The 25,209-nt window shown below is 43.0% G+C and overlaps 2 protein-coding genes across 8 annotated transcripts in view; one reads left to right on the forward strand and one right to left on the reverse strand.

Annotated features, from left to right (window-relative positions):
- TMEM255A (transmembrane protein 255A) overlaps positions 1 to 25,209 on the reverse strand; it is a 52,047-nt gene that overhangs the window by 10,689 nt on the left and 16,149 nt on the right. Inside the window, exons 3-9 of one of the 7 annotated variants that reach the window (XM_074029900.1) lie at positions 24,650 to 24,712; positions 21,913 to 22,002; positions 19,934 to 20,071; positions 17,816 to 17,884; positions 16,251 to 16,322; positions 15,752 to 15,840; positions 7,530 to 7,692 (exon numbers count right to left, since the gene is read on the reverse strand). In XM_074029900.1, the coding sequence (XP_073886001.1) occupies positions 7,530 to 7,692; positions 15,752 to 15,840; positions 16,251 to 16,280 (282 nt within the window). In that variant the 5' untranslated portion in view covers positions 16,281 to 16,322; positions 17,816 to 17,884; positions 19,934 to 20,071; positions 21,913 to 22,002; positions 24,650 to 24,712. The remainder of the gene's footprint in view (positions 1 to 7,529; positions 7,693 to 15,751; positions 15,841 to 16,250; positions 16,323 to 17,815; positions 17,885 to 19,933; positions 20,072 to 21,912; positions 22,003 to 24,649; positions 24,713 to 25,209) is intronic. The other 6 variants (XM_045384414.3, XR_012430276.1, XM_005594478.5 and 3 more) reach the window with 6 other exon arrangements.
- Positions 739 to 4,324, forward strand: LOC102140521 (prefoldin subunit 4-like). Its single transcript, XM_074030203.1, has 3 exons — positions 739 to 866; positions 2,964 to 3,051; positions 3,827 to 4,324. Exons 1-3 carry the CDS (start codon positions 739 to 741, stop codon positions 4,205 to 4,207), a joined length of 597 nt encoding a protein of 198 aa, XP_073886304.1. The 3' UTR covers positions 4,208 to 4,324.

A 25,209-nucleotide genomic window follows, 5' to 3' on the forward strand; every position in this document is an offset into this window, starting at 1 on the left:
GCTTTGTGCCACATGGGTCAAGGTGTGGGGTAAATGTTTTTTCCATCTTCCATGTCATTGATACCTCCTCCATTCATGTGTATAATTGACAGATGTCTGAAAAATCAGTGTGTCTTCCTTCTGGAACATATCTACAGCACATTAACAGAGAAGCAGAAGCTTCCTCTCAAGTGATGAAAATGTGTAGGCAGGCTTTGGCAGTCACAAAGGCAACCATGTTAGGGTGTTGGCAGGGGGAAACTCCCTTCCAGCAAGTTTCAACACAGTTCTGTTGCTCTCTTCCTTGGAGTGGGTTACTGTTTACATCTCTAGGAGGTTTGAAGAGCTACAAACCTCAGTCATTATAATGCAGCTCACAGACAGCCAGATAAATGTTTGTTAGCCTCTTTAATGTGTGGGAGAGGGCTGAGATCTTGATCATTCCAAGGGCTGGCTTGCTTTATAGAGGAGAGCACTCAGAAATGCCCTTACCTCTCCACCAGAATTCTGAAAAGGAATTCTATCCCTCGGGAAGTACCAGAAATCATGTTCCCTTGGCATTCTATCCATTAAAAACACACCCTCCAGCTCTTGCAAAATGAAACCAGCTCTTCTATCTAAATGAATTAAGCCTAACTGCGGAGAAACAATCATGCAATGTAAACTATATAAAAGTTTTTGTGTGTTCAGCAAGGCCAAGGGTCTAGACAATATTTGAAAGGAAGTTGACTATTATAGAGAAGGCAACACGGAAAAAACATGAGAGTAAGATTAAATGGGTATAGGAAAGTCTCTGAAGAGAAGAGAGTCGGGGGTAGAGGATATAGAGAAAATGGACAAGCCAACAAGAGAAGGAAGAAGAGGGAGGGGAATGGAGTGAAAACTTGGTCAGGGATGGGGCAAAAGAGATGGCCCAAAATAGTGGTCTGGTTATATTTTAAATCAATAAATCTGATTTTACAATAAATGTGGGCCCTGTTTCTATTTGTGTGCACATATAGGAGTGTGTGTTTGTGTGTGTGTGTGTATGTGTATTTCTGTTAGAATTCTAGGACTTACATTGTGAGACAACCCCCCCCCCCCGGCCATTATTGATCAGTAGCATTCTGAGCTCCAGTAACACAAAAGGTTACTAGGTAGCACAGGAAATGGTGAAAGCAATCTTGCCTGGACAAAACTGAGTCTATTCTGAAACAATGATTGTGGACTTTGGAAAGAATGCTACTTTTTTTCCCTCTCCAGTTTACTCTAAACCAGCGATACCAATTAGGAGAAAATGGAAAGATATATTCACTTTTTAAAAATTTGTCTCAAATCCTCATATCTTTGGTCAACAAACTCTTCTTCAAACATTTATTTAAGATCTTTTTCACCAAGCACCTCTTGTCAGGGTTCCTTTCATGATCCCACAGCTTTGGAAATGGTGGTTCCTAGCTGATTCCATTGAAGGCTGCCAGCTCACAGCCCCTGTCCTCACTCTCTGGAAATGGCTTTCATCAGCTAGCACCCCTGAGCCTCCCTGCAGACCCGGGGGACTCTACTCAGGGAGAGGCACATCACAAGTCACCAACCACACTTGGATGTAGGCCAAGGATTGTACTTAGGCTCACCTGAATGATGTTCCTGAACTTTTTACACCATGGTCTTATTTTAATAGAGTGATCTAGGCAATGATTCCTCCTTGGTATCCTTATCTATGCCCCCACTGGTGTTCTCTAATCTCTTGAATCAAAGATCCTCTCCCGGGATCTTTGCTTTCATTTTTTTTCTGCCCTGGTCCTTGATAGAGTTCCCAGGATTTACATTTGATAATGCTCAGTACTTCTCTTGCTCTCCTTCCGTACTGTGAAAGAAGCTCCCAACAGGTGAAAACAACTTGCTTTTAATTTTTAAATTAAATCAACTAAACAAAGGAGATAATATCTGTTAAAACACTCATAGAACCAGAAAGGGCTATCCAAATGTTAGTCAGGGGCAGCTGGGATGGAATAGAAAGAGCAAAGTCTCTGGCATTTGACAAATCTGGGCTCCAGTCCCAGTTCTGCTACTCGGCTCTGGGCAAGTCACTTGACCCCTCTTGGCCTGTTTCCTCACCTGTTAAACAGAGACCTACCTCACGAGGTAGTAATAGTGAAGATTAATTGTGCAAAAGCACTTTGTAGAGGGTTAGGGGCCATTATTGCCCCTATCAGGACAGACCATCAGCAAACCCGTTTTTTCCTCAGGAGATCAAAGATAACAGTGAAATTAAGAATGCAGAAACAAATCTATATATCTGCAGTTAATTGATTTTTGACAAGGTTGCTAGGACCATAAAGTAGGGAAAGAGCAGTCTCTTCAACAGATGTGCTGGGAAAACTGGATATCCACATGAAAAAGAATGAAATTGGACCCCTACCTTATACTAGATATAAAAGTTAAATCAAAATGTGTCAAAGCCCTAAATGTAACACCTAAAACTATAAAATTCTTAGACAAAAATGTGGAAATCATGACCTTGGGCTTGGCAATAGATTCTTAGATATAACACTAAAAGCATAAGCAACAAAATAAAATATAGATAAATGACACTTCATCAAAATTAAAAACTTTTGTGCATCAAAGGCCATTATCAAGAAAGTGAAAAGACAACTCACAGAATGGGAGGAAATACTTGCAAATCACATATTTGATAATGGTCTAGTATCCGCTATTTATGAAGAACTCTTTCAACTCAACAACAACAAAACATTTAAAAATGGGCAGGATTCTTGGTGAGTGGCCAGGTCCCAGCTACAGCAGGGGAGTGGAGGGTGTGGGATGCTGGGGGTGCCCAGCTCTGAAGCTCAGTGTGGGGCCCAAGACTGGGGCCCCCAGCCCTTACAGCTGCTCCATGGGGAGCCCTGTCTGCACCCAGGGCCCTGAGCATTTGCTGAGGCATCTGGCTTGTTGAGGCAGGGGTCCCCAGGTCGGAATCCATGGAGGGCTCTGGGCACCTCTTTCAGTACTGATGGTGCCTCTGGGGAGCATGAGGACCCTGCAGCCCAGGCCTTGTCCTTAGGGTGTGGGAAACTGAAGGTCCCATTGACTGAGGTTGGCTTTTACGCACTTGATGCACTGATATGGTTTGGATTTGTGTCCCCACCCAAATCTCCTCTTGAATTGTAATCCCTGTAATCCCCAGGTGTTGAGGGAGAGACCTGGTGGGAGGTGATTGGATCATAGGGGTGGTTCCCCATGATGCTGTTCTCATGATAGTGAGTGAGTTCTCAAGAGATCTGATGGTTTTATAAGGGGCTCTTCCTCCTTTGCTTCCTTCACATGCACTCTTGCCTGTTGCCATGTAAGATGTGCCTGCTTCCCCTTCTGCTATGGTTGTAAGTTTCTTGAGGCCTCCTCAGTCATGCAGAGCTGAGTCAGTTAAACCTCTTTTCTTTATCAATTACCCAGTCTTGGGCAGTTTTTTTTTTTTTTTTTTGACGGAGTCTCACTCTATTGCCCAGGCTGGAGTGCAATGGTGCAATCTCGGCTCACTGCAACCTCCGCCTCCCAGGTTCAAGTGATTCTCCTGCCTCAGCCTCCCGAGTAGCTGGGATTACAGGCATGCACCACCACACCTGGCTAATTTTTGTATTTTTAGTAGAGACAGCGCTTCACCATGTTGGTCAGGATAGTCTCAAACTCCTGACCTCGTGATCCACTCACCTCAGGCTCCTAAAGTGCTGGGATTACAGGTGTGAGCCACTGCACCCGGTCGGGCAGTTCTTTATAGCAGTGTGAGAATGGACTAATACATGCACTTTACCTGGGTTATCACATCAGCCCTCACAAGTCCACAGGTAGGTGCTACTAGTACTGTTGTTTATAGGCTGCAGAAAATTTCAATGCTACTTTTGAAGATCAACAAAAGGTAAACAAATTTGCAAGGAATATGAGTAGGATAACAGAGCCGAAGGAAGAAACAGAAGTAAAAAGGAAACAACTCCACAATTTAGAAGATGTTTGCAATGACATCATGCTTGCAGATGATGACTGCTTAATGATACCTTATCAAATTGGTGATGTTTTCATTAGCCATTCTCAAGATGAAGCACAAGAAATGTTAGAAGAAGCAAAGAAAAATTGGCAAGAAGAAACTGATGCCTTAGAATCCACAGTGGTACCAATTCAGAGAGTGTTAGCAGATTTGAAACTTCAGTTATATACAAAATTTGGGGGTAACATAAACCTTGAAGCTGATGAAAATTAAACATTTTATAATACTTTAAAATTTTGTTTAACAAACTATAATATTGTTTGGAAAATAGAAAAAAATGGGCAAAGAACTTGAATAGATATTTCTCCAAAGAAGATATACATACAAATTGCACACAAACATATAAAAAGATGCCCAACATCACTGGTCAGCAGGGAGGTGCAAATCAGAACCACAACAAGATACCACTTTGCGCCCACTAGAATGTTTATAATTTTTTTCAAGAAAATGTTGGTGAGGATGTGGAGAAATTGGAACCCTCACACACTGCAGGTAGGAACGTAAAATGACACAGCTGCCATGGAAAACAGTTTGGCAGCTCCTCAAAAAGTTAAACATAGAATTACCAAAAGACCCAGCAATTCCACCCATAGGTGGGAAAAGAATTAAAGCAGGCAATCAAATAAGTACTTGTACATGATTGTTCATGGCAGCACTATTTCCGGTAGCTAAAATGTGAAAACAACCCAAATGTACATCGATGGATAAAAAACTAAATAAAATGTGGTCTATCCATACAATGGAATATTATTCAGCCATAAAAAGAAATGAAGCACTGATATATGCTACAAGGTAGATGAATCTTAAAAATAAAAATTATGATAAGTGAAAGGAGCCAGACCCAGAAGTTCAAATATTGCATGATTCCATTTATAGAAAATACCTGTGATAGGTAAATCCATAGGGACAGAAAGCAGATTAGGGGTTGCTGGGGGCTCAGGGAAGGGGCAACAAGAAGTGACTCTTTAATGGGTACAGGTTTCAGGTAATGAAAAAGTTCTAGAACTAGACAGAAATGATGATTGCACAACATTGTGAGTGTACTAAATGCCACTGAATTGTACACTTTGAAGTGATCAATTTTATGTTTGTGACTTCCACCTCAATTTTTTAAAAGGGGCACAGTGAGGGAAAACAGGGGACTAAAGCTAAGGCTAAAAGCTTGGCAGGGTTGTATTCCTTAGCTTATCACCTTCCTACTCCTCCCTTCTTTCCAACTTCCAGAAATTTCTTGAAAGTGTCCATCTAGCCACTCTCCCTGTCTTCCTCAGATGCCCTTTGCCTTCAAAATCCAATTTTTTCCATCACCATGGAAAGGGTCTTATCAAATCCTTCACGCGGAGAGATTAGTAACTCAAAGTATTAACACCTCTGTGGCCTACAAGCCTATTCCTTTGTTTAATACATGCATTTTGAAAGCAGACAAGGAGAAAAAGGACAATGCTTATCTTAAAGTAAGGAATAAAACATGGTGGCAGTTTCAGCACCCACAGTAGGGTAAAATTGGAGAGGGAGGAATCCTTACAGGCACCCCACAGAGCCTACCAAGTAGCTGCCACCTACTCCATTTGTGCATCAAGGTAGCTTTGCCATCCAAGGCTGAAAGCTCTAGGGACAATTTAGAGAACTCTTAATGCCCATCCTGAGGTCCCATCTCTTCAACTCGCCAAACCTGGGAGCTTCTCTTCCAGCCAAAGCTGCTGAGATTCCACACAATACCTGTACTTTCATCTGCCCCCCTGGGGAAAGTCTCCAAGAACAAAGGGCTTTCTTTTCTCCAAAGAAGCCCCAACCCAGAAACAGCTTTTTTGCAGCTCTCTAACCTGAAAGCTTTCTCAAGGCCAAATTTACAGGAAATCCTTTTCCCTCCTGGGGCTCCACCTTTGTTGATGCTTCCCCTACTTGTTAGTGCTTGGGCATTCCAGAGTCCGGGGAGGGAAGCTGGGATGAGAAATGCGCAGATGAGAGAGGGAGAGAAAGAAGAGAGAAAGACAGAGTGCAGACGGGCAGGAAAGGATTTCTCTTGACTTAGAGTCACTAGCAGGAACACTTAATACTTCCAGTCAGCCCAGTACTGCTGGAGACTTGCGGTCCAAAACGATAGAGTGTTTTTCTTTTCCCTTGTCCTACCCCACCTTTCATTTTCCGACATTTATCCTTTTGACAGTCCAGGATCAAATTACAAACTGCCTTTCAGGTTTCTGTTCTTCAGGGACCCCAAAATCTGACAGAAACAGCCAAGGGCCTAGGGGCTAATTTCTGGCGTCAAAGGAAAGTCCCTCTTAGGCACAAAATAATTCCATAAACAGATGTGGGACGTTCATTTAAAGCAGTGGTATTCAATCATGGCTGCAGATCAGAATTACCTGGGAGCTTAAACAAAAACAAAAACAAAAACAAAAACCTGATGCCTGGGCTTCAGTTTAGACCAATTAAATCAGAGAAGGGGCCCAAGCATTTTTTTTTTTTTTATTTTTATAGACAAGATCTCACTCTGTCACCCAAGCTGGAGTGCAGTGGTGCAGTCATGGCTTACTGCAACCTCAACCTCCTGGGCTCAAGTGATCCTCCCACCTCAGCCTCCCGAGTAGCTGGGACTACAGGTATGTGCCACTACACCCAGCTAATTTTAAAAAGTTGATTTTTCTCAATAGAGACAGGGGCTGTTGCTCAGCATAGTCTCAAACCCTGGGCTTAGTCAGTCCTCCTGTCTTGGCCTCCCAAAGGGCTGAGATTACAAGCATGACCCACCATGCTGGGCAGGTGATTCTTATATGAAGCCAGGTTGATAACCATAACTCAAAGCTATTGTCTCCATAATTAGAGATCTAGTTTTATCAAATAAGCAAATAAATGCTTAGAAATGCCTTAAAGGGAAAGGAAAAAAAGAAGCCTACTATATGGAGTACCTACTGAATGCTGAGTCCTGGTGTGCCTTTGCAGACACACACACACAAATAGAAAAGATTTGGAAGGGAAGAATGGAAAGTGGGGAGGCTGAGGTTGAGGTTCAACTTGAAGGCAAGACCTGGCAAGCAGCCTAGCCTAGAGCTGGCTCTGCGAATGCAAACAGAAAAGAGCCCAGATGCTCTTTCTGAAGAAACTTCAGGATGAAATACCTGGGGAGGGGGAGACTAGCATTAATCCCACCTATAGCTAGAATAACCTTTCCTTCCATCTCTCCCAAAGTTTGTTAGGGGAAAACTATTCCCAAAAAATTTTACTAAAAGTGTGGGCTACTATGTTTACATAACCAGTGCGAATGGGGGAACTGAGAACACCCCTTCCTCCTCTCACCCCACCCCCAGAAGGTGCCTCCAGAACAAGGTAATTTGTGTATAACAAGAAATATTTGCAGACTGATAACATTACCTGGCTCCTTCAACTTGACACATTTGAAGGCAGCTACATCCTTGAAGCAATTGCTTCTGATTCCTCCCTTCAAAATATGTGTCTGCATTTCCCCCAACTGCCTAGCCTTCCCCCTATCCCCAACAGGGGCCACTGTGAAATGCAAAGTCAATTCTTTCCTTACCATGTCCTTAAAGCCTCCAAGGACAGCGGCAGTGATGATGCCCAGGAACAGGCCAACAATGTTGAGGATGGTGGCAGACCAGAGCAGGTGGTAGAGGTGGATGATATCTTGGCAACTGCTGACATCGATGTATTCGTAGTACCCACCAGTGATCTCCACCCGGCTGAACAAGGAGGAGCACGCTCCAGTCAGTCCCCAGGGAGCAGGCTGTCCTCCCCAACCCCCTCTCCAACCCTGGGATTGGGCTACCATACAGCTCAGTGAAAAGACAGGTGGGCAGGTGGGGAGCTATAGTAAGAGACATCATAGCCATGCACTATAATAAATCAAAGTGTGATTGTTTATCCCCACTCCCCGAAAAAAATCCTTCTACCTGCCAGAAAAATACTTGTAAACATCACTAACACTAATCCTAGATAGCACTTATTGATACTTGCTACGTACCAGACACAGTGCTAAGCATTTCACATATGTGAATTCATTAAATTTGTGCTGTTTAATATGGTTGCTACTAGCCACACGTGGCTATTTAAATTTAAATTAAGTAAAATTAAGTAAAAAGAAAAATTCAGTTGGTAAGTCTCACCAGCTACATTTCAAGTGCTCAGTACTCGCATGTGGTTAGTGTTTACTATACCGGACACAGCAGATTACAGAACATTTCCATCATTGCAGAAAGTTCTGCAAATCCTTACAGTATTCTATCAAATAGGAACTATCATCATGCCCATTTTTACAGATGAAGAAAGTGAAGCACAGAGAAGTTAAAGAACTTGCCCAAGTCATAAGTGGTAGAACTGGGACCTGAATTCAGGCTTTAAAGACTTCAGTGTGTGCCCTCTCAAAATGAAACAAACAAACAAACAAATAAACAAAAACCAATGTCCTGGTAAAGAACTAAAGCTGAGTTGCTGCACAAAACCTGAAAGTTGCCTCTGTGGGGAGGCCTTTCTTGACCACTCTGTCCAAAGACACCCCTTCCCAGCCCTGTTGCTCTCTATCACATTATCTGCTATGGAATGAATTTTGTCCCTCCAAATTCATATGTTAAAGCCCTATCCCCCAATGTGACTGTATTTTTACACATGACTTTTAGAAGATAATTAAAGTTAAATAAGGCCATAAGGGTGGGGCCCTAATCAGGTAGGATTGGTGGCTTTATAAGAAAAGGAAGCTCTCTCTCCTCCTCCTCCTCCTCTTTTTCTGCCTTCTCCCCTGACTTCCCCGCTCCGCACCCCACCCCCCACCAGCCTTTCTTTCTCTCCCTCCCTACTTGAATGTGAAAGGAAATGTCACTGTGAGCACAGAGGAGAAGTGGCTACAAGCCAGGTAGAGAGCCCTCACCAGAGCTCGACCATGTTGGCACTCTGATCTTAGACTTCCAGCCTCCAGAACTGTGAGAAATAAGTACATTTCTGTTGTTTAAGCCACCTGGTCTATGGTATCTTGTTATAGCAGCCCAAGCTAAGCAATATATCACCCTTTTCTAATTTCCCTGTAGCATTCTTTCCTATGTGAAAATATCTTACTGATGTGTCTACTATGTTATTGTCTGCCTCCCCAACTTGAACATGAGCTCCATGAGGGCAGGAACAGTTCATTTTGCTCACTGCTGTGCTTGACACGCAGTTGGTGTTACATAAATACCTGTGGAATTAATTAAATGAAAGTTCCTGTCCTCCTGGATGTCACAAACTAGTTTACAACTTGGCCACTGGAGTTCATTATGAATCCAAAACACTGTGGTTCTTAAAGTCACAACGAAACACCCTGGCATTAGGATGGTTATTACATGTGACTCCCCTGCTATAAGAATGCAAAAAAGGAAAAAGAAAAACAATCAAAGGTTGATCTCCAAAATGAATCAGAGAGGGATTATTCACATATGAAAAGACTTAAACTTTACAGATGAATTTATCTTCAGATTCTTTAAAGTCAGTGTTTCTCTAAAGAGGTGAAGTCAGTGTGGTTACAGGGCAGACTGCCTCAGAATCATCTGTGTTTGTGTCTATGTGTGTCTGCCTGTTTGTATCAGTGCATTATTTGTGTGTGCCTGTGGGTGTCTCTACGTGTATCTGTGGACGTATCTTTGAGAAAGAGAGATAGTTAAACATGCAGATTCCTGGGCCCAGCCCCAGTCCTAGTGAATCTGGTAGAATCTCTGGGGATGGGGTCAGGAATTTGTGTTAACAAGCTCATCAGTGTTTGAGACCCACTGTTTTTAATAGTAAGCTCCCGTAGTGGAATTTTTTTTAAAAATATTTTTTGTAGAGACAGGGTCTTGATATGTTGGCCAGGCTGGTCTTGAACTCCTGGCATCAAGTGATACTCCCACATCAGTGTCCCAAAGTGCTGGGATTCCAGGTGTGAGCCACCACACTCGGCCCATAGTGGAATTTTAAGGGAGTTTCAATTAATCAGAGTTTGAATTGGATTTCAGTATTTTCAGGAGCGTATCTCAAGAGCCCATGCATAAACATACATTGTCTCCTATTAGCTGGCATTGTACTAGGCCCTGGGGATAGGGTAGGGAGGATGCACAGATTACTTACTGCCCCCCAAAAGGGACGGCTGTACAAGGACTATTCTCTGAACAGCAAAGGCCTCTGTGTATGGGTGAGTGTGGAACTGTAGGAGCACCTTTGTGGCTTGGGAGTCAACTTCTGACATCCCCCAAATTATGTTTGCCTGCCTCCTAAAACACCGAGGGTGGACTAGTAGTATATATAGGCAGGCAGTATGCCATAGCTGACTCTGAAGTTAGACTGTGTTTGAATCCTGGCTCTGTCATCTATGCTCTGTCACCAGATGCTGACTCTAGCAACTTACTTTCTTACTCTTAGGTTACTTACTTAACTTCTCTGAGCCTGGGGATGTAATGCCAGCAGGCATGAAAGCAGTACTCCGACATATAATAAGATCCCCCACTAAAATATGTAGCTACATTTTGTTCCTTCTAAGAGCCAGCCTCTGGCAACACAATTCAAACCTTTGAACCCTGTTCTTAAAGGTATTAACACTTTATTTTGTTTTTTGTTTGTTTGTTTGGTTGGTTGGTTGGGTTTTTTCTTTTTTTTCCTCCTTTTTTTTTTTTTTTTTTTTTTTTGAGACAGGGTCTTGCTCTGTCACCCAGGCTGGAATGCAGTGGTATAGACATGGCTCACTGCAGCCTCAAACTCCTTGACTCAAGTGATCTTCCAACCTCAGCCTCCCAAGTAACTGGGACTGCAGGCTCACACCGCCATGCCCAGCTAATTTTTGTAGAGCTGCGGTTTTGACATGTTGCCCAGGCTGGTCTTGAACTCCTAGGCTCAATCTATCCTCCCATTTCAGGCTCCCAAAGTCCTGGGATTACAGGCGTGAGCCACTGTGCCTGGCCAGTGTTAAGACTTTGTAGGCACAAACCACAATATGGGAATAGGATAGTAGTTTGTCTTAAAATATTCAATAATTTTAGATAATATATACTTGGTTTCAGTTTGAGTGGTTCCAGCAGCTATTTAATTTTTTTTTTTCACTGAACCATGAGGGAAAAGAAAGCTAATTCTTAGATATGGTTCGGGTTTAGCAAATTAATGTGTTTTTTTTCTGCTTGAGATTCAGGATTTCATTTGCTTCAGTCTCTGGGCAGAGCTTCCTCTGAAATTGCACCTTTTACATTCCCACTGCTCCCATCCTCATGCCTCCATCACTGTAAGGCTGTCCTGCCAGACTCTACTGCTGCCTGATTACTCTTCCTAAAACACTTTTAAAAATATGTCATTTGCTTAATCAAAACCCTTCTGTGGCTCCCCAGTACCTTCAGGGAAGTGTTCAAATTCCTCAGTCTGCCAAAGTCCAGTCCCAAAATGGAGTACACACTCCAGCCAGGCTGGAGTCCACAGAAGCCCCACACTGGTTATGCTGGGTACTAATTCCAAACCTGTGCTCAGATTTCTCCCCCTGCATTGAAGGTATTGCTTTCTGTTCTCTGCCTATCCTAATCTCTCTCACTGCTCAAAGCTTCAATAGTGCCTTCTTCAAAGATGCCACTACCCATTCATTAGCTTTTTCCTTAGACTCCCATAGTCTATTCCTCTTAGTTTGGCACTTTGTGTATATCAATAATTCAGTTATTTATTTAATCTAATACGTACTGGGAGCGTATCAGTGCTAAATACTGTGCTGGTGCTAATGTTACAATCAAGGCCAAGGCCGACATGATGTTTCTGTTGAAATCGCAACGTTTTGAGGGCAAGGGTCGTCTCTTAACATTTCTTTGGGTCTCTCTCACTGCCTAGCACAGTGGTAGAAACATTAAAGGTCGTCAATAAATACTCGGTGAATGAGTAACTGAGTGCAAAGACTAATTATTGTATTGATCATGAGATTGATTACCCAATGTGGGCTTTTACCCCCTTGCTCTCAACATTCTGGGTGGACCTAGAGAAACGGATAAGTTCTCTGTGTTTCAGTCTCCTACTTAACAAAGTAGGCAGCAGAAGATCTTAGATAAGGCAGGAGGGTATCCTTCTGCTCTTCCATAAGGGCCTGGAGCACTCACCAATTCTTGGTGGACAGGCAGTGGCAACGGCCAGCCTCTGTGTGTCTCTCTCCTGCTGTATGCATTCTGCATATACATTTAAGTCCCTCTCCCTGCCATCCCCCTGGCAAATTGAGTTCCTTAAGGGCAAAGCTGTGTCTTATTGATGCCCATTCTTTTAGAACAGCCCCTAGCACATAGTAGGAGCTCAAGAAAAGTTTGTCGAAGAAAGGAGTGAATGGAAGTAGGCTATCTTCCTTCATTTTGTTACCAGCTAATGCTGTTCACAAATCACTTCATTTCCTTTAGGTTACGTGCTGAAAACCAGTGATATTGATTTGACCTTTCCAAAGATGAGTGAGTAGGTGAAAGCCTGAAGTACTCTGAAAGGCAACTTTCTCTGTACTTTACTCTGAAAGGACACAGCTGAGGAGCTGTGTCCTAGAGAAAGCCACCTTCCTGCATGAGGCTAAATAGAATAATCTATGTTTGGTATTAAACCCTCAACACCCCTGACGTCAAAGAAGGTCTGTGGGTTCGGGGGGACAGTAGAGACTCTGTTTCTGTAGTACTGTACAAATGACTGCCTGATGTTTTTGTTCCCACTTTTTTTTTTCTTGGCCTCCTTTCCAGGAAATGGACTGGAGGAGCTGGCAATTGATTAAAAATAGGCTTCGTGTGAGGAAAACAAATACACATTTGGCAAAATTAAAGTCTCCAAGCCTCAGAATGCTTATTGCTAGCTATATTTAGGCCTTGAGTTTAGATCTCTTTGGCTCTGGGTGGAAAAAGCCCCAGGTCAAGAAAAAACGTTTTCTTCTATTGTGGACCCTCGCCTCTTCAGTCTCAGCCCGGGTTTATGGCCTGGTGGGACTGTTTCCTCAGGAAAAGCTAAGGAAGTCCTTTTCTATTGGTTTTGCCCTTGGAATCTTAGCACTACAGACTTGGGAAAGGGCTTTGAGAGATGTCTGGGGCTGACTTCCAGGCACTAGGTAGGTGAAAGATATTTCTAGACTTGAAGATCTTTAGCAGGACTGTTCCCATGACCCCTCTCAGTTGCCTAGTCCAATATTTTATTTTCCCCAGTGAAAAGGGAGTTCTTCTTTTTGTTCCTTTTTCAACAAACATCACTCCCTTTTCATCAGCTCTTTATTCATGCCCAGCCCTGTGCTGGGGCCAGGGAAGTATAGATAAGATTAAGTCATGCTCCCTGCCCTTAGGGAGTGCATAGTTTTGCACAGATCCTCATAAAATTCCTTGAAGACTATTCTGGTATAACTTGCTTTAAGAAAGTAAGGAAGTCGATTTTTATGAAGTTCAGAATGACAGGAAGATAGAAGGGACTTAAGCCTCCACTTTCAAAAACAATTCACCTGAGGGCTCAGCTAAATGGAATTTAAAGTAGGATTTTGTGTATTCAAACCTTTTTCAGAAACACACTGTCACAGAGAGAAAGGTGTGTCTGCAAGGAATCACTTCTCAGCCCTCTCAGTGGGCCTCCTCTCTCCTTGAGATCTCAGGCCCAGTTCTGGCCAGCTCCCAGCACCACCCTAGGAGGCCATGAAATGGGAAAGGAGAGGAGAGCACCAAGGAAAACGGAGAAGGATGGCAGGGGGAGGGAGAGAAGAGGGAGGAGATAAAAACAAAGGGAAAGACAGATCGGGGAAAGAAGGATGAGGGGAGGCAAGAGGAAAAATAGTAAAATAACCCCAATTCCCCTAGGACCTGTGTTACATTTCTTTGATCATGTCTGTAAGGATGGGCTGAGGAAGTACAGTTATAGCCAGCTCTCAATCATTGCTGCTAAGGAGGGATGTCTTTTACAAGTGATGGTTATTATTACAACATAAATAATTGAACTCCCCAGACAATCCCTAAACCTCATTTGAATCTGTAAATTTCTCTTTCTCCACTGCCAAACCTTTCAATGAAACAAGCCTGGCACAAGCCAAGAAGGTAAAGGGCTGGTGTATAGTCTCTGCCTTCTCCTCCCTGCCTCTAGCCTGGCAAGTCTTAATCCTTAAACCAGAGTAACTGACCCCAAAATACCAACAGTAGGGAATGTGAGTGAGGAGGGGGCTGCATCCACCTGCTGCCTCTGAATCTAGCTCCATCCAGCCCCACTCTGCAGGTTCCTCCCCTTACTCTCTCCCTCCCATGACCCTCAGTTCGCCTTCACTAAGATTCTGAAGGAAATACGTGCATGACAGACATTGGTCAACATACCCTGCATGGAGAGGTGTTCACTCACTGTGCACATCACCTACGCACACATCCCTATTGATTCCACCTTCCAGATTGCTCTTAAAATGATTCCCTGCTTTGTATTGTCTCCAACTTGATCTAGGCTCCATTCTTTATGGCCTGCACTCTTGCAGTGGCCTCCTAGCTGCCTCCATTCCTCAACCACTCAAGTCCGTCTTCCATGCTGTACCCTTTGATGGCCCCCAATTGCCTACAGGGTCAAGTCTGAAGTCATTCTTATGGTCAATGAGTTCTCTATCATCTGATCTCTGGCTACACCTCTGTCTCACCTCCTACCACACCTTCTGTAACTACCTCCACCTCCTACCTCTTCACAACTACCAGGAATATCCTTCCCACCTCTATCTTCTTTTGGTTTGTCTCCTAATTCTCTACTTATTCTGTAAGTTTCAGCTCCCACATCACCTACTCTTTGACACTGCTCCCTCCCAGCAAATTCTGACTTTCATTCATCGGGCCTCCAGAGTCCTCACCACATCCACTAATCCCCACTGCACTTATCACATTATATTGCAATCGATTGTTCACATGTCCATCCTCTTTACTAGTCTGGGAGCTCCTCAGTGGCAATCTCTGTATTCCTAGCACCTAAATATGTTTTGAAAGAAAGAATAAAGGATGTTTTAGCAATTTGGAGTACACAGAGCCAGAGTGGTTGCAGCAGAACCAGCACCAAAACTGCTCCTGCCTCAGAACCTTTGCACTTGCTATTCCCTCTTCTTGAAACTCTCTTTCTCCAGGTATCTACCTGGGTTGCCCACCCCCACAACTACATTCAGGTCTGCACAAATGTCACCTGCTCAAAGAGGCTTTCCCTGGCTACTCTATCTAACACAGAGTGTGCATGCAGGTGCACATGCACACACACACACAGACACACCTCATCACTATCTACCTCTCCTGCTTCATTTTTCTTCAGAGCTCTGATCACCACCTGGCATTATATTATATATTTATGTATTTCTTGACTGTCTCCCCTACTATAATATAAGCTCCACAGGGGAAAGGACTTCTGTTTTGTTGGCTGCTGAATCTTCAGTGTCTAGAACAGAGCCAGGCACTGAGAAGGTACTCAGTAATACTGTTAAACGTGGGTATAGACAGAGCTGAGTTTGAATCCTATACATATTATTTTCAAGTTCTGTGTAACCTTGGGCTAGTTGTCTGTTTCCTCTGAACTTCACTCTCCTCATCTATAAAATGAGGATTACTCTGCATACATCATAAGTAAGAATTAAATGAGATAAAGTATGTGAAAGTACCTAGCATGATGCCTGGCACAGAGAAGGCAAGTAATATCTATTAGCCAAAATCTATTAACAGATCAATGTCTTCCACTTCCCTAATTCCCACAATGCACCCTTCCTTATTCTCAGCCCTTCTAGTGTCCATTGTGGTCAAACTGTTATTCCTGTGTCTGGGCCTCAACACTTACTTGCCACAGTTGTAGAGGTCACAGCAGAAGCAGGTGTTGCCCCGGATGCGAGGTGTGCAGAATTCACGGCTGAGGTGAGGGCAGTTAACCTGAGGGTATATAACAGTGAGGAGATGAGCCAGCATTGGATAGGAGGCAGGACCCTCTGGGATTGGAAATGCGAGTTAGTGACTGATGGAGACAGTAAGGATGGCTTTGAAATGAACACACCGATGTGTGGGAGGGATGGGGCTGGGCGGTGAGCTGGCCGAACTTGTGCATGAGACAAGTCACTGTGTAGCTGGGCTCATGTCCAGCCTCAGCCACAGCCCTCGGTGCCCCATGCCTGAATGGTGGAGACAGAGAGGAGGAAGGACAGATGGAAGGACAGACAGAAGAACGAATGGACTGGAGGAGATGAGGATATGAGGGCAGGGAAAATCAGGGTACAGGAGGAAAGCAGATAAGGTGGGAAGGAAGACAGAGGGGCTGGCGCATGCACTCTGAAGTACAATAGTACCTCTCTAGCTGCCTGGGTAAGGTTCCTCATAACCCTCGTGGAAGGAGAATTTTTGGTTGAGGAACTTATGACCTTATATAGGAAAAATAGGGTTAGGGGGACCAGAGTTACAAGTGAACCTATGGAAGTCATCGTTAATATTTTTACAGTCACCAAATTAACACAAGAAAGCTATCACGACAAAATCTAGAGGACAGCAATGACATTTTACACATTTTGAGTTAGTAAAAAGGTTTTAAAAATGGAAAAGAATTCCATTTACCATCTCTTCTTAGCAAGAAATTTTCCAGCTTTCTCCCCCATCCAGATACAATGAAGTGCTGGTAAATTTGTCTTGCTTTGTTATAGAGAATATTCATAGCAAATAGGCATTTTTTTCTATGTTGGGTCCTTCATCCAAATGCTCACTGCCTTTCAGACAAGCTGTTATCATATACACATTTCTATTCCTCCTATCTAACCTGAGAACAGTGAGAGAAATAGTAAATTTATGGTTGTTAAAAGAAAAAGTAGTCAAGTGGACGGCAGAGACATAATCAAAGTATTTGGCATAGTGCCTTTGGAGCAGGACTGCTTTGCCTTACTCCAAGGGCACCTATTCACATTGTATTTTATGTAAAATGGCTTCCCCTGAAGCTGTGCAATGCAGTGGCCATTTTACATCCACTTGCCTTCCTTTTCTCTTCCCAACTGAAAGTTTACCATTTTTCTAACTATTTGGGAATGATTGACTTTCAATGTGAGGTTAATAGAGTACAAAATTGTCAAGATTCCTGGAAGCCTAGGTACAGTTTCATATGGAGAAATCCCTGGGTTGGGAAGGGATTATTGCATACTGAAATGAAAACTCTCCCAAAATGATCTGGAGTCATACTTTGCCTCACTACGCATTGCATCTAGCTCTGCCTGAGGCAACATGGAACATAAGGAGAGCTGTTTGGGGCAGAAGAGAGACTCATCTGTGCATGCTCAAGCATTATTAGGCTGGCCTCTTGGACGTGTTATGAGAGGGGCCAGGCTGACAGTCCCAGCCTCCCCAGAGCATAGAGGTGGATCTGGCTTCTCAGTTACCTTCATTTGGCTTCCAGACCCATCCTATGTGTGGAACTCAGGCTCTGCCTCCGTAGTTCAGGCCTAGTGCCCTGGTGGGGCTCCCACTTTTATTCCAACTGAGCACTGAGTTCAGGCTCCCACTTTTATTCCAACTGAGCACTGAGTTCAGGCAACTGAACCATCATCCACAGAGATGGGGGAGGGGCATGTCCTGTGGCCTCTGTACGCTCATCTGTCCCCCTGAGGATCAAAGCCACATACAGGGAGGCTTCCGGCTGGGGTCAGAGGGTTAGCCTGTGGCCACAGAACAAAGTAAAACTGATTAGGCCTCATGAGGCTCCAACCTATGACCATGGCCTCATTAGCAATGTGCTCTGACCCACTGAACAAATCAGCTATACATACCTAGAAATAAACCTTAGGCCCATGAAAAGGAGTAAAAGAAAGGGTATTTCAGGCAGAACAGGGGACTTTCCCAGGAGGTAAAGACATGCAGCCTCATTCTGGCTCACCTCCTCAGCTTCCTTCTGGGATGTCTTGGGAACATAATGGCACCGGTTAGCATAGAGTGGTTTCAGATCCTGAAAAGGGAAACACCAAACCAAAGGGGTTTTGGCTTTGGAAAATAAAACAGCAAGTGTTGTACTTGGTAATAAAAGGTTTGAAAACACACACACACACACACACACACACACACACACAGAAGCAGGCAGGCAGGAGATTGGGTTAATTTCTGAAAGTTACCTGTCTAGGGAGACTGAGTGAAGATTAGACAAAAATACTTTAAAAATTGCTTTCTATTAGACTACTTGGTTAATGAGAAATTATGAAACTGATTGAGAAATGGGCTTCTTGAAATTTCCTCTGTTTTCTTTTACTTCTAGCCTTTGTCTTCTTGTAAACAGTCCCCAGGGGACAAGATGCAAAACTCCAGGTTATTATGAAATGACACTTTCAAACTAAGGGAGATGAACTCCAACAATGAGGTTTCATTATCACCTGCGGACAGGACTAAGGCTGGCTGACTTGTACCTCTTGCTGTCATTTCCACATCACTTTCAAAAGGAAGAGCTCGGGAAGCAAGCCTCAGGAGAAGGGGCAGCTCCTGAGGCTGCTGTAGATTTTAACTCAATTGAACTATGAGCCATTTTCACCCAACTACATAGATTAGATAAAGTCGGTGAACTCCAAAAACACTATTCAAGCCTCAGAAAACTAATATGGGGCTCAAGGACAGTCGATTTACTCTGCTGGGTTGGCCAGCTTCCTGATGAGAGAGAGCTATCATGCATGGGGGTTGGGGTAGAACCAATAGACACAAGCCAGGGCTGCCTGGAAGCTTCCAGGCAGGAGCTGCTGTTCACTTTCTGGACTGATGCTAAACATCCCCTGAGTGGTAGGGGGCTTCTGCCAAAGGCACCTTAGGACAGGACAAACAACTTATGCAAATTGACCTTGGGGTTTGGCAGAAGTACCCAGGCAGAGGGAATTTATATATTGTCTCCTTCCCTTCTGCCCCTACTTCTTTCACCATTTCCGATCATCTCGGTGGCTGCTTTTCCCCACACATGTGATTTAGCATCTCTTGTACTTGGCACTCAAATGCCTCCTGCCTTCTAGCCGGCCTCCCCATTAAGGATATAGGACTTTTCACCAGCTAGCTACTTCTACATGAAACTCCTGCCTGCTCAATGTTCTAAAAGTACCTTGCCTTGTTAGCTTAGCCTGGAGTCTGGTTGGAAAGGAATGAGGGTGTTCATGCTCACACCTGGAATGGCTTATTGCCCATGTTTGGTGTTTGGATGGTGGCAGAATAATTATCATAATTATCCTGCTGAAGAGGAGGCTTAATGTGCTGGTTGCAGCCCTTCTCACCTCCTGGTTTTGCAAAAAGCATTCAGCCACCAAATGCCCTAAATGAAGACAGATGTGTGATAGTTGCCCATTTGCTGCCTCTGGCTGATACTCTTCATTGAGGTCCAGAAGAGGAACAAGAACAAGACAACTGGAAGGCAAGAAAAGGTCACTAAGCCAGAGTCTGGCAACCTCTGTAATCTGAAAGGCTACCAACTATGGCGTGAAGGGGTAGAAAAGGAAATTGTTTTATATTGAGTGTCTGCTCCATGCCAGGCCCTCTTAGGGCATGTCCATACCCATTATTTAATTTCATCCTCATGCTAACCCTGAAAGGCAAGTTACTACTATGTCCATTTGGAAGAAAAGGAAACTATAGTACAAGAAGGTAAAGTGATTTTCCAAGCTAGTTAATGGCTATACTAGGGAGAGGGGAAAGGAAAGAAATATGAGACAAAAGAGAGATGACACAAGCACATAGAGAGGGGTGAGTGAGAAGGTAGTAGGTCTTGAGAGGAAGTTCAGATTCACCTAAGCCAAAGGAACAGGGAAAGATGATGTTAAAGGGCCTCAACAATAGGACAGCTGGCTCTCACCCATCCAAGCTGTGCTAGGGTCCAAATGTGCCTTTCATTTAAGTTGGCCAATAGATATCATCATAGATTAATAAAGCCTCCTTCCTCAAAACTCTCTGGATGTCAACGAGGACTAGCCAATGTCTTAGGGCAGGTACAGTATAAGCAGAAAGATTTTCTTAAATATTCATCCAGTCTTACCCCCAAATACTTGAGTCAAATGCTGTACTGCAGGTCACCAGCAGCAGGAGTACAGAGGGCCTGGACTCAGAAGCAAGTAGTGGTCATTAGAGGAAACTTCCAGTAAATATAATTTGAATTTTTGTCCATTGCCTTTGACTGGAGCCAATGATCAAAAACATTGGAATGTCAGGAAAATGCAAATCAAAACCGTAATGAGATACTGCTTCATACCCACTAGGATGGCTGGAATCAAAAAGTCAGATAATAATGAGAGTTGATGAGTATGTAGCAAAATCAAACCCATCAAACACTGCTGGTGGGAATGTAAAATAGTGTAGACACTTTGGAAAACACTCTGGCAGTTCCTCAAACAAATAAACATACTTACTATATGATCCAGCAATTATACTCTTAGGTAGAAAGAAAATGAAAATGAAAACAAAAACATATATCCATGCATAAATTTGTACATAAATGTTTACGGTAGAATTATTCATAATAACCAAAAAGTGGAACAACTCAAATGTACACCAACCAGTGAATGTACAAAGAAAATGTGGTACACCCACACAATGGAATACTATTAGTCCGTAAAAATGAAGTACTTGATACAACATGAATTAATCTTGAAAATATTACACTAAGTGAAAGAAGCCAGTCACAAGAGAATATATATGTTATATGATTCCATTAATACAGAATGTCTAGAATAGGGATACCTTACACAAAGAAAGTATATTAGTGGTTGCTTGGGTCTGGGGAGAATGGGGGATTATGGAGGTGAAACCTAAATGGTATGGGGTTTCTTTTCAAGATGATGAAAATCTAAAATTGACTGTGGTAATGGTTGCACATAAGTAACTGATATATACTAAATACATTAAAAATCATTGAATCATACACATTAAATGGGTGAATTGTATGTGATGTGAATTATATCTCAATAAAACTATTAAAAAACATTAGGAGTGAGAGGAAGAGGGGAAAAAAAGGAAGCCATTTTAGTTCATGCTGCCATCAAAATCTACTGCAGGCTTCTTAGCCACTAGGCCTATGTTGCCATGGAGACTGCCTCAGAGTGAATACTGTTTGTCAAATGGGGATAATAATGCCTGCCCTATATATATCACAGGATTACTGTGGGTCTCAAATGAGGTAATAGATGTGAAGGCACATCGAAAAGCTAAATGCACTACACAAAAACAAGGAATTATTGTTATTAAGATGGCTTCTGTTGAATACAAAATAGTATGCATACTATGATTGACTGCAACTATGCTACAAAAATAGTTATATACTTAGCAGCTAATATGGAAAAACAATAAAAATTGTCAAGTTAGGGTGGTAGAATTATGGATGTTTAAAGTTACTGGTGTGTCATTTGACTTTATAAGAAGAAAAAGATGATGAAAAAGATGGCTGATCTCAGCTAAAATCAGAAGGGATGGATCTGGTAGAGGGGCCTACATTTATATTCCTGGTCCCGAAAGAAAATCAGGCAAAGGGCCTTTCTCTGGCATCCCTTATTTTTCCCCTTGCCCAGGAATTGTTTCTTCAGATGCCATTGCACAGACTGTTTGGGTGACAGCATTGACCATAAGTCATGTGGCTTCTTGGTGCTCTCTCTCTACCCTGTTACCCCCAACACTAGTTCTAAGCAATTCCCTTGACCCTTTGCCTTCCCAAATCTTACCCACATGTCAAAGGCCTAGCTCTAGCCTTACCACCACTGAATGCCTTCTCTGACCCCTGGAATCCAAGATAAGCCACTATGGCACTGGGAGTTTGTTCCCCCAGCTTAGACCCCGTTCTCTAGATGTCTGCATGTCCATTGGTGTCTTCACCTTGACTGCCAACTCCTTGAGAAAAGGGATTGTGTCTTCTCCCTCTCATGTAACCCTCATGGCACTTAGCAAAGGGCTGAATATCCAGCACACATTCAGTGCAGCCTTGTGGTATTGTATATTTACTTTAACTCAGGACAAAAAAATACTCACAATGTGTCTGGCAGCAAAGACCCCGTCAACTATGGCACAACAAAAAGCTGCAATCACACCAAAGCTGATAAACACGATAGAAGCCACCAGCTGTAGAGGGGAATAAAACAAAAGCGTCTGTTAGCCTTCCACTCTTGCTGCCTCTGGGGACCAGGTGATCCCCAAGAGACTTCCAGCAAAACAGAACTCTAGCCTACCACCCCACGGGAATGCTCTTTTTGGTCATGCAGGATGAGTGGAAGGGAATTAGGCAGGGGAGGCAGAGAATGGGCAACTGAAGCAATTTTTACATTTTCAAGGAAAGCTAAGAAATTCACTCTTTGAGCACCAAATGAAGAGGAGGCTTGCTGGTATCTAGCGTGCTGTCCATGAAGGAATTTGACTGCATGGCCCTTCCATCCTTGGACTCAGAAATAATGTTGGACTTTTGACATTAGGTAGTTCAATCCTCTGTTTTATTTATGTAGAAATGGAGGCACAGTGAGGGGAAGTGGTGTGCCCAGGGTTTCCATCTAGTCTGTGGAAAAGCCTGGTGCCCACCAACTCCTAGTCCAGTGTTCTTTTTACCCCCTCACACTGCTATTTGATGCTATAGTGGGCACTGATGAAGGCAATGATGATTCTGAGGTCCTGCAAAACTCTACATGACTTTCTGCAACATTGAAGAACCAGGACATTCAACTTAAGACTTATATGTCAAGGACATTTTACAAAGGATTGAAGTCTCTGATCAACTTTGTATGGTACATATTTTTTAAATTTTTAAATTTTTTTTAGAGACAGGTCTCCTATGTTGCCTAGAGTGGTCTCAAACTCCTGGGAACAGGCAATCCTCCTACCTCACCCTCCCAAAGTGCTGGAATTACAAGTGTGAGCCACCATGCACAGCCAGTATGGTACATATAAAAACTTTCAAGTAAGACAAATGTTTACTTGAACCAGGCTGCCCTATTCTCTGATTGTGTTAGATAACAGAAATTTTCCTAATAATTTGTCTACTATTACAAAGATGCTACTACAACACAATGTGGGGGAAAATAGGAATTTCAAGGCATTTCCAGGGAGCAGGGATAGATGCTACCTGAGCCCACCATCTGCCTGTGTTGACCCTCAGAACTAGATGGAATCAGCACTTTTTTTCCCTGAGGTTTTTGGAAGAAAAGAGGGGAGATCACATGGCATTAAGTTACTCTCTATGGAGAAGGAGAAAATCAAAATCAAGGCCACCCTGGGCGCAGTGGATCATGCCTGTAATCCCAGTACTTTGGGAGGCTGGGGCAGGTGGATCACTTGAGGTCAAGAGCTCAAGACCAGCCTGACCAACATGGTAAAACCTCATCTCTAATAAAAAATTTTAAAAAATTAGCCAGGCATGGTGGCGTGCACCTGTAATCCCAGGTACTCGGGAGGCTGAGGCAGAAGAGTGGCTTGGATCCGGGAGGCGGAGGTTGCAGTGAGCTGAGATTGTGCCACTCCACTCCAGCCTGGTGACAAAGCAAGACTCCATCTCGGAAAAAAAAAAAATCAAGGCCACCCTAGGGTTCTCCCACCTCAACAGGCTAGGAGGAAATACTTATCTCCTTTGGGAGTTGTTCAGAAACCTCTCCTCATAATTCTCACTTTACAGTGCTACAGAGAATTGGTAAATCATGTATGAACAATGTCATGAAATTGGCATTATTAGCTACGCTATGATCAGCTCTACAATTAAAATTCCCCCATTATTTTGAATAATTTAAGCCTAAAGTGCAAACACAACTGGCAAGGAGGGAGTCCAGGTGAAATGGAAGAAGAAAACTATTAGAACTCCCTTAAGGGTGATTTCCCACATCGCTGGGGGAAAACATATGGTTAGAGTTCTCTGTCCCTGGAACTATTACGTTATCTGATTAAACTTGCTGTGAAATAGACCCCATTATCAAAGTTTCAGTGCCACAGAGACTGTACAGGGAGAGCCCAATCACAATCTGACCACTCACCAGGCATCTTGATTTACAACTCTATAAAACTGCAATATGCTTTCCATTCAGTCTGTATCTTCTACTCTTACCCTTGAGGAAGCCTTTTCAGACTGAACCAGGAAAGTACAAAAGCTTGCCCTTGTGGGTCCCTGTTAAGACATAGAAGCTTCACCTTCTGTTTAATGCTTGTCCTTCCTTTCAATCTTACAACATGCTTAGCTTTGAAATATGGGTAATGGAGATACTTTAGGATGGCTTTATAATTTTATTTTACCTTTTTTTTGTGCCACAAGTACATTTGCTCATGCAATCAAAGTCTGCTATATTGTAATCTCCTAAAAGGCAGGAACTCTCTGTGAAAACTTGCCCAAAAGATTATGTATCAGAGAGAAAGATGTGAGGGCCACCAGTAATTCAGGGCTGTAGTAACAGAAATGGAAGCAAAAGCATTCTAGGTGAGGATCATAGCCTGACTGGATAGGCTGGAGCACTCCTTTGGGAGTAAGGAGGAAAGCAAAGGGCAAGATCCAGAATATTCTATCCCTTTGGCATAAGGAATCTAGCTAGGCCAGTGAGGGAGCATCAAGCAAGATGAGAACCAATCCCATATCACAGGGTCACAGTAAAACACATTCCCTAGAGGTTTAGGAGAAAGGGCAAAGTAGCAGTTCCTTTTATGACCAAATCACGCAAACTTAAGAAATGTGTTACTTATCCACATAAATGTTGTGCTTTTTTAGAGGAAGAATTTGACTCTATAAGGGATGAAAACTTACCATCTGCCTTTTGTTTTCAATAAGGTTTGATCCGATGATTCCAAGGAATGATCCAAAGCCGAGCTGCAAAGCAATATGGCATACATAGTATGTGGGATGACAGTCAGGCTGACCACACAATCATTCCAGTCCCTGGATATGATTCAGGATAATAGAAAAAACTGGGGTATCGATGCTAAAGCTACATGCAGCGGTTACTTACACAAATACAACATGTACAATAAAAGTATTTTTCCCACCATTTGCCAGTTTTCCCTTGTAGCTATGAATTATACCTAAGAAGAAACTCATGTGCCCAAAAACTAAAAGTAAAGATCAACCATAGCTTTTCAGAGCCTGCCTATTTCAATTGCAATATCTATTACCTAGCGTGTGACTGGTGAGTCAGTAAGAGACATATAATGATGAAAAGCACATGTTATATTTTTATCTTTATCTTTTTTTGAAAAAGACCTTCCACTTTGATGTATAGATCACAAAATAAAGGTTTGCAAAAGCAATTTTGATGCCTCTGGCATACCAATCCAACTCAGGAAGTACTTTAGAAATCAGGAAGCACC

Source organism: Macaca fascicularis, chromosome X (genome assembly GCF_037993035.2).
Source record: "Macaca fascicularis isolate 582-1 chromosome X, T2T-MFA8v1.1".
Taxonomy (NCBI): Eukaryota; Metazoa; Chordata; class Mammalia; order Primates; family Cercopithecidae; genus Macaca; species Macaca fascicularis.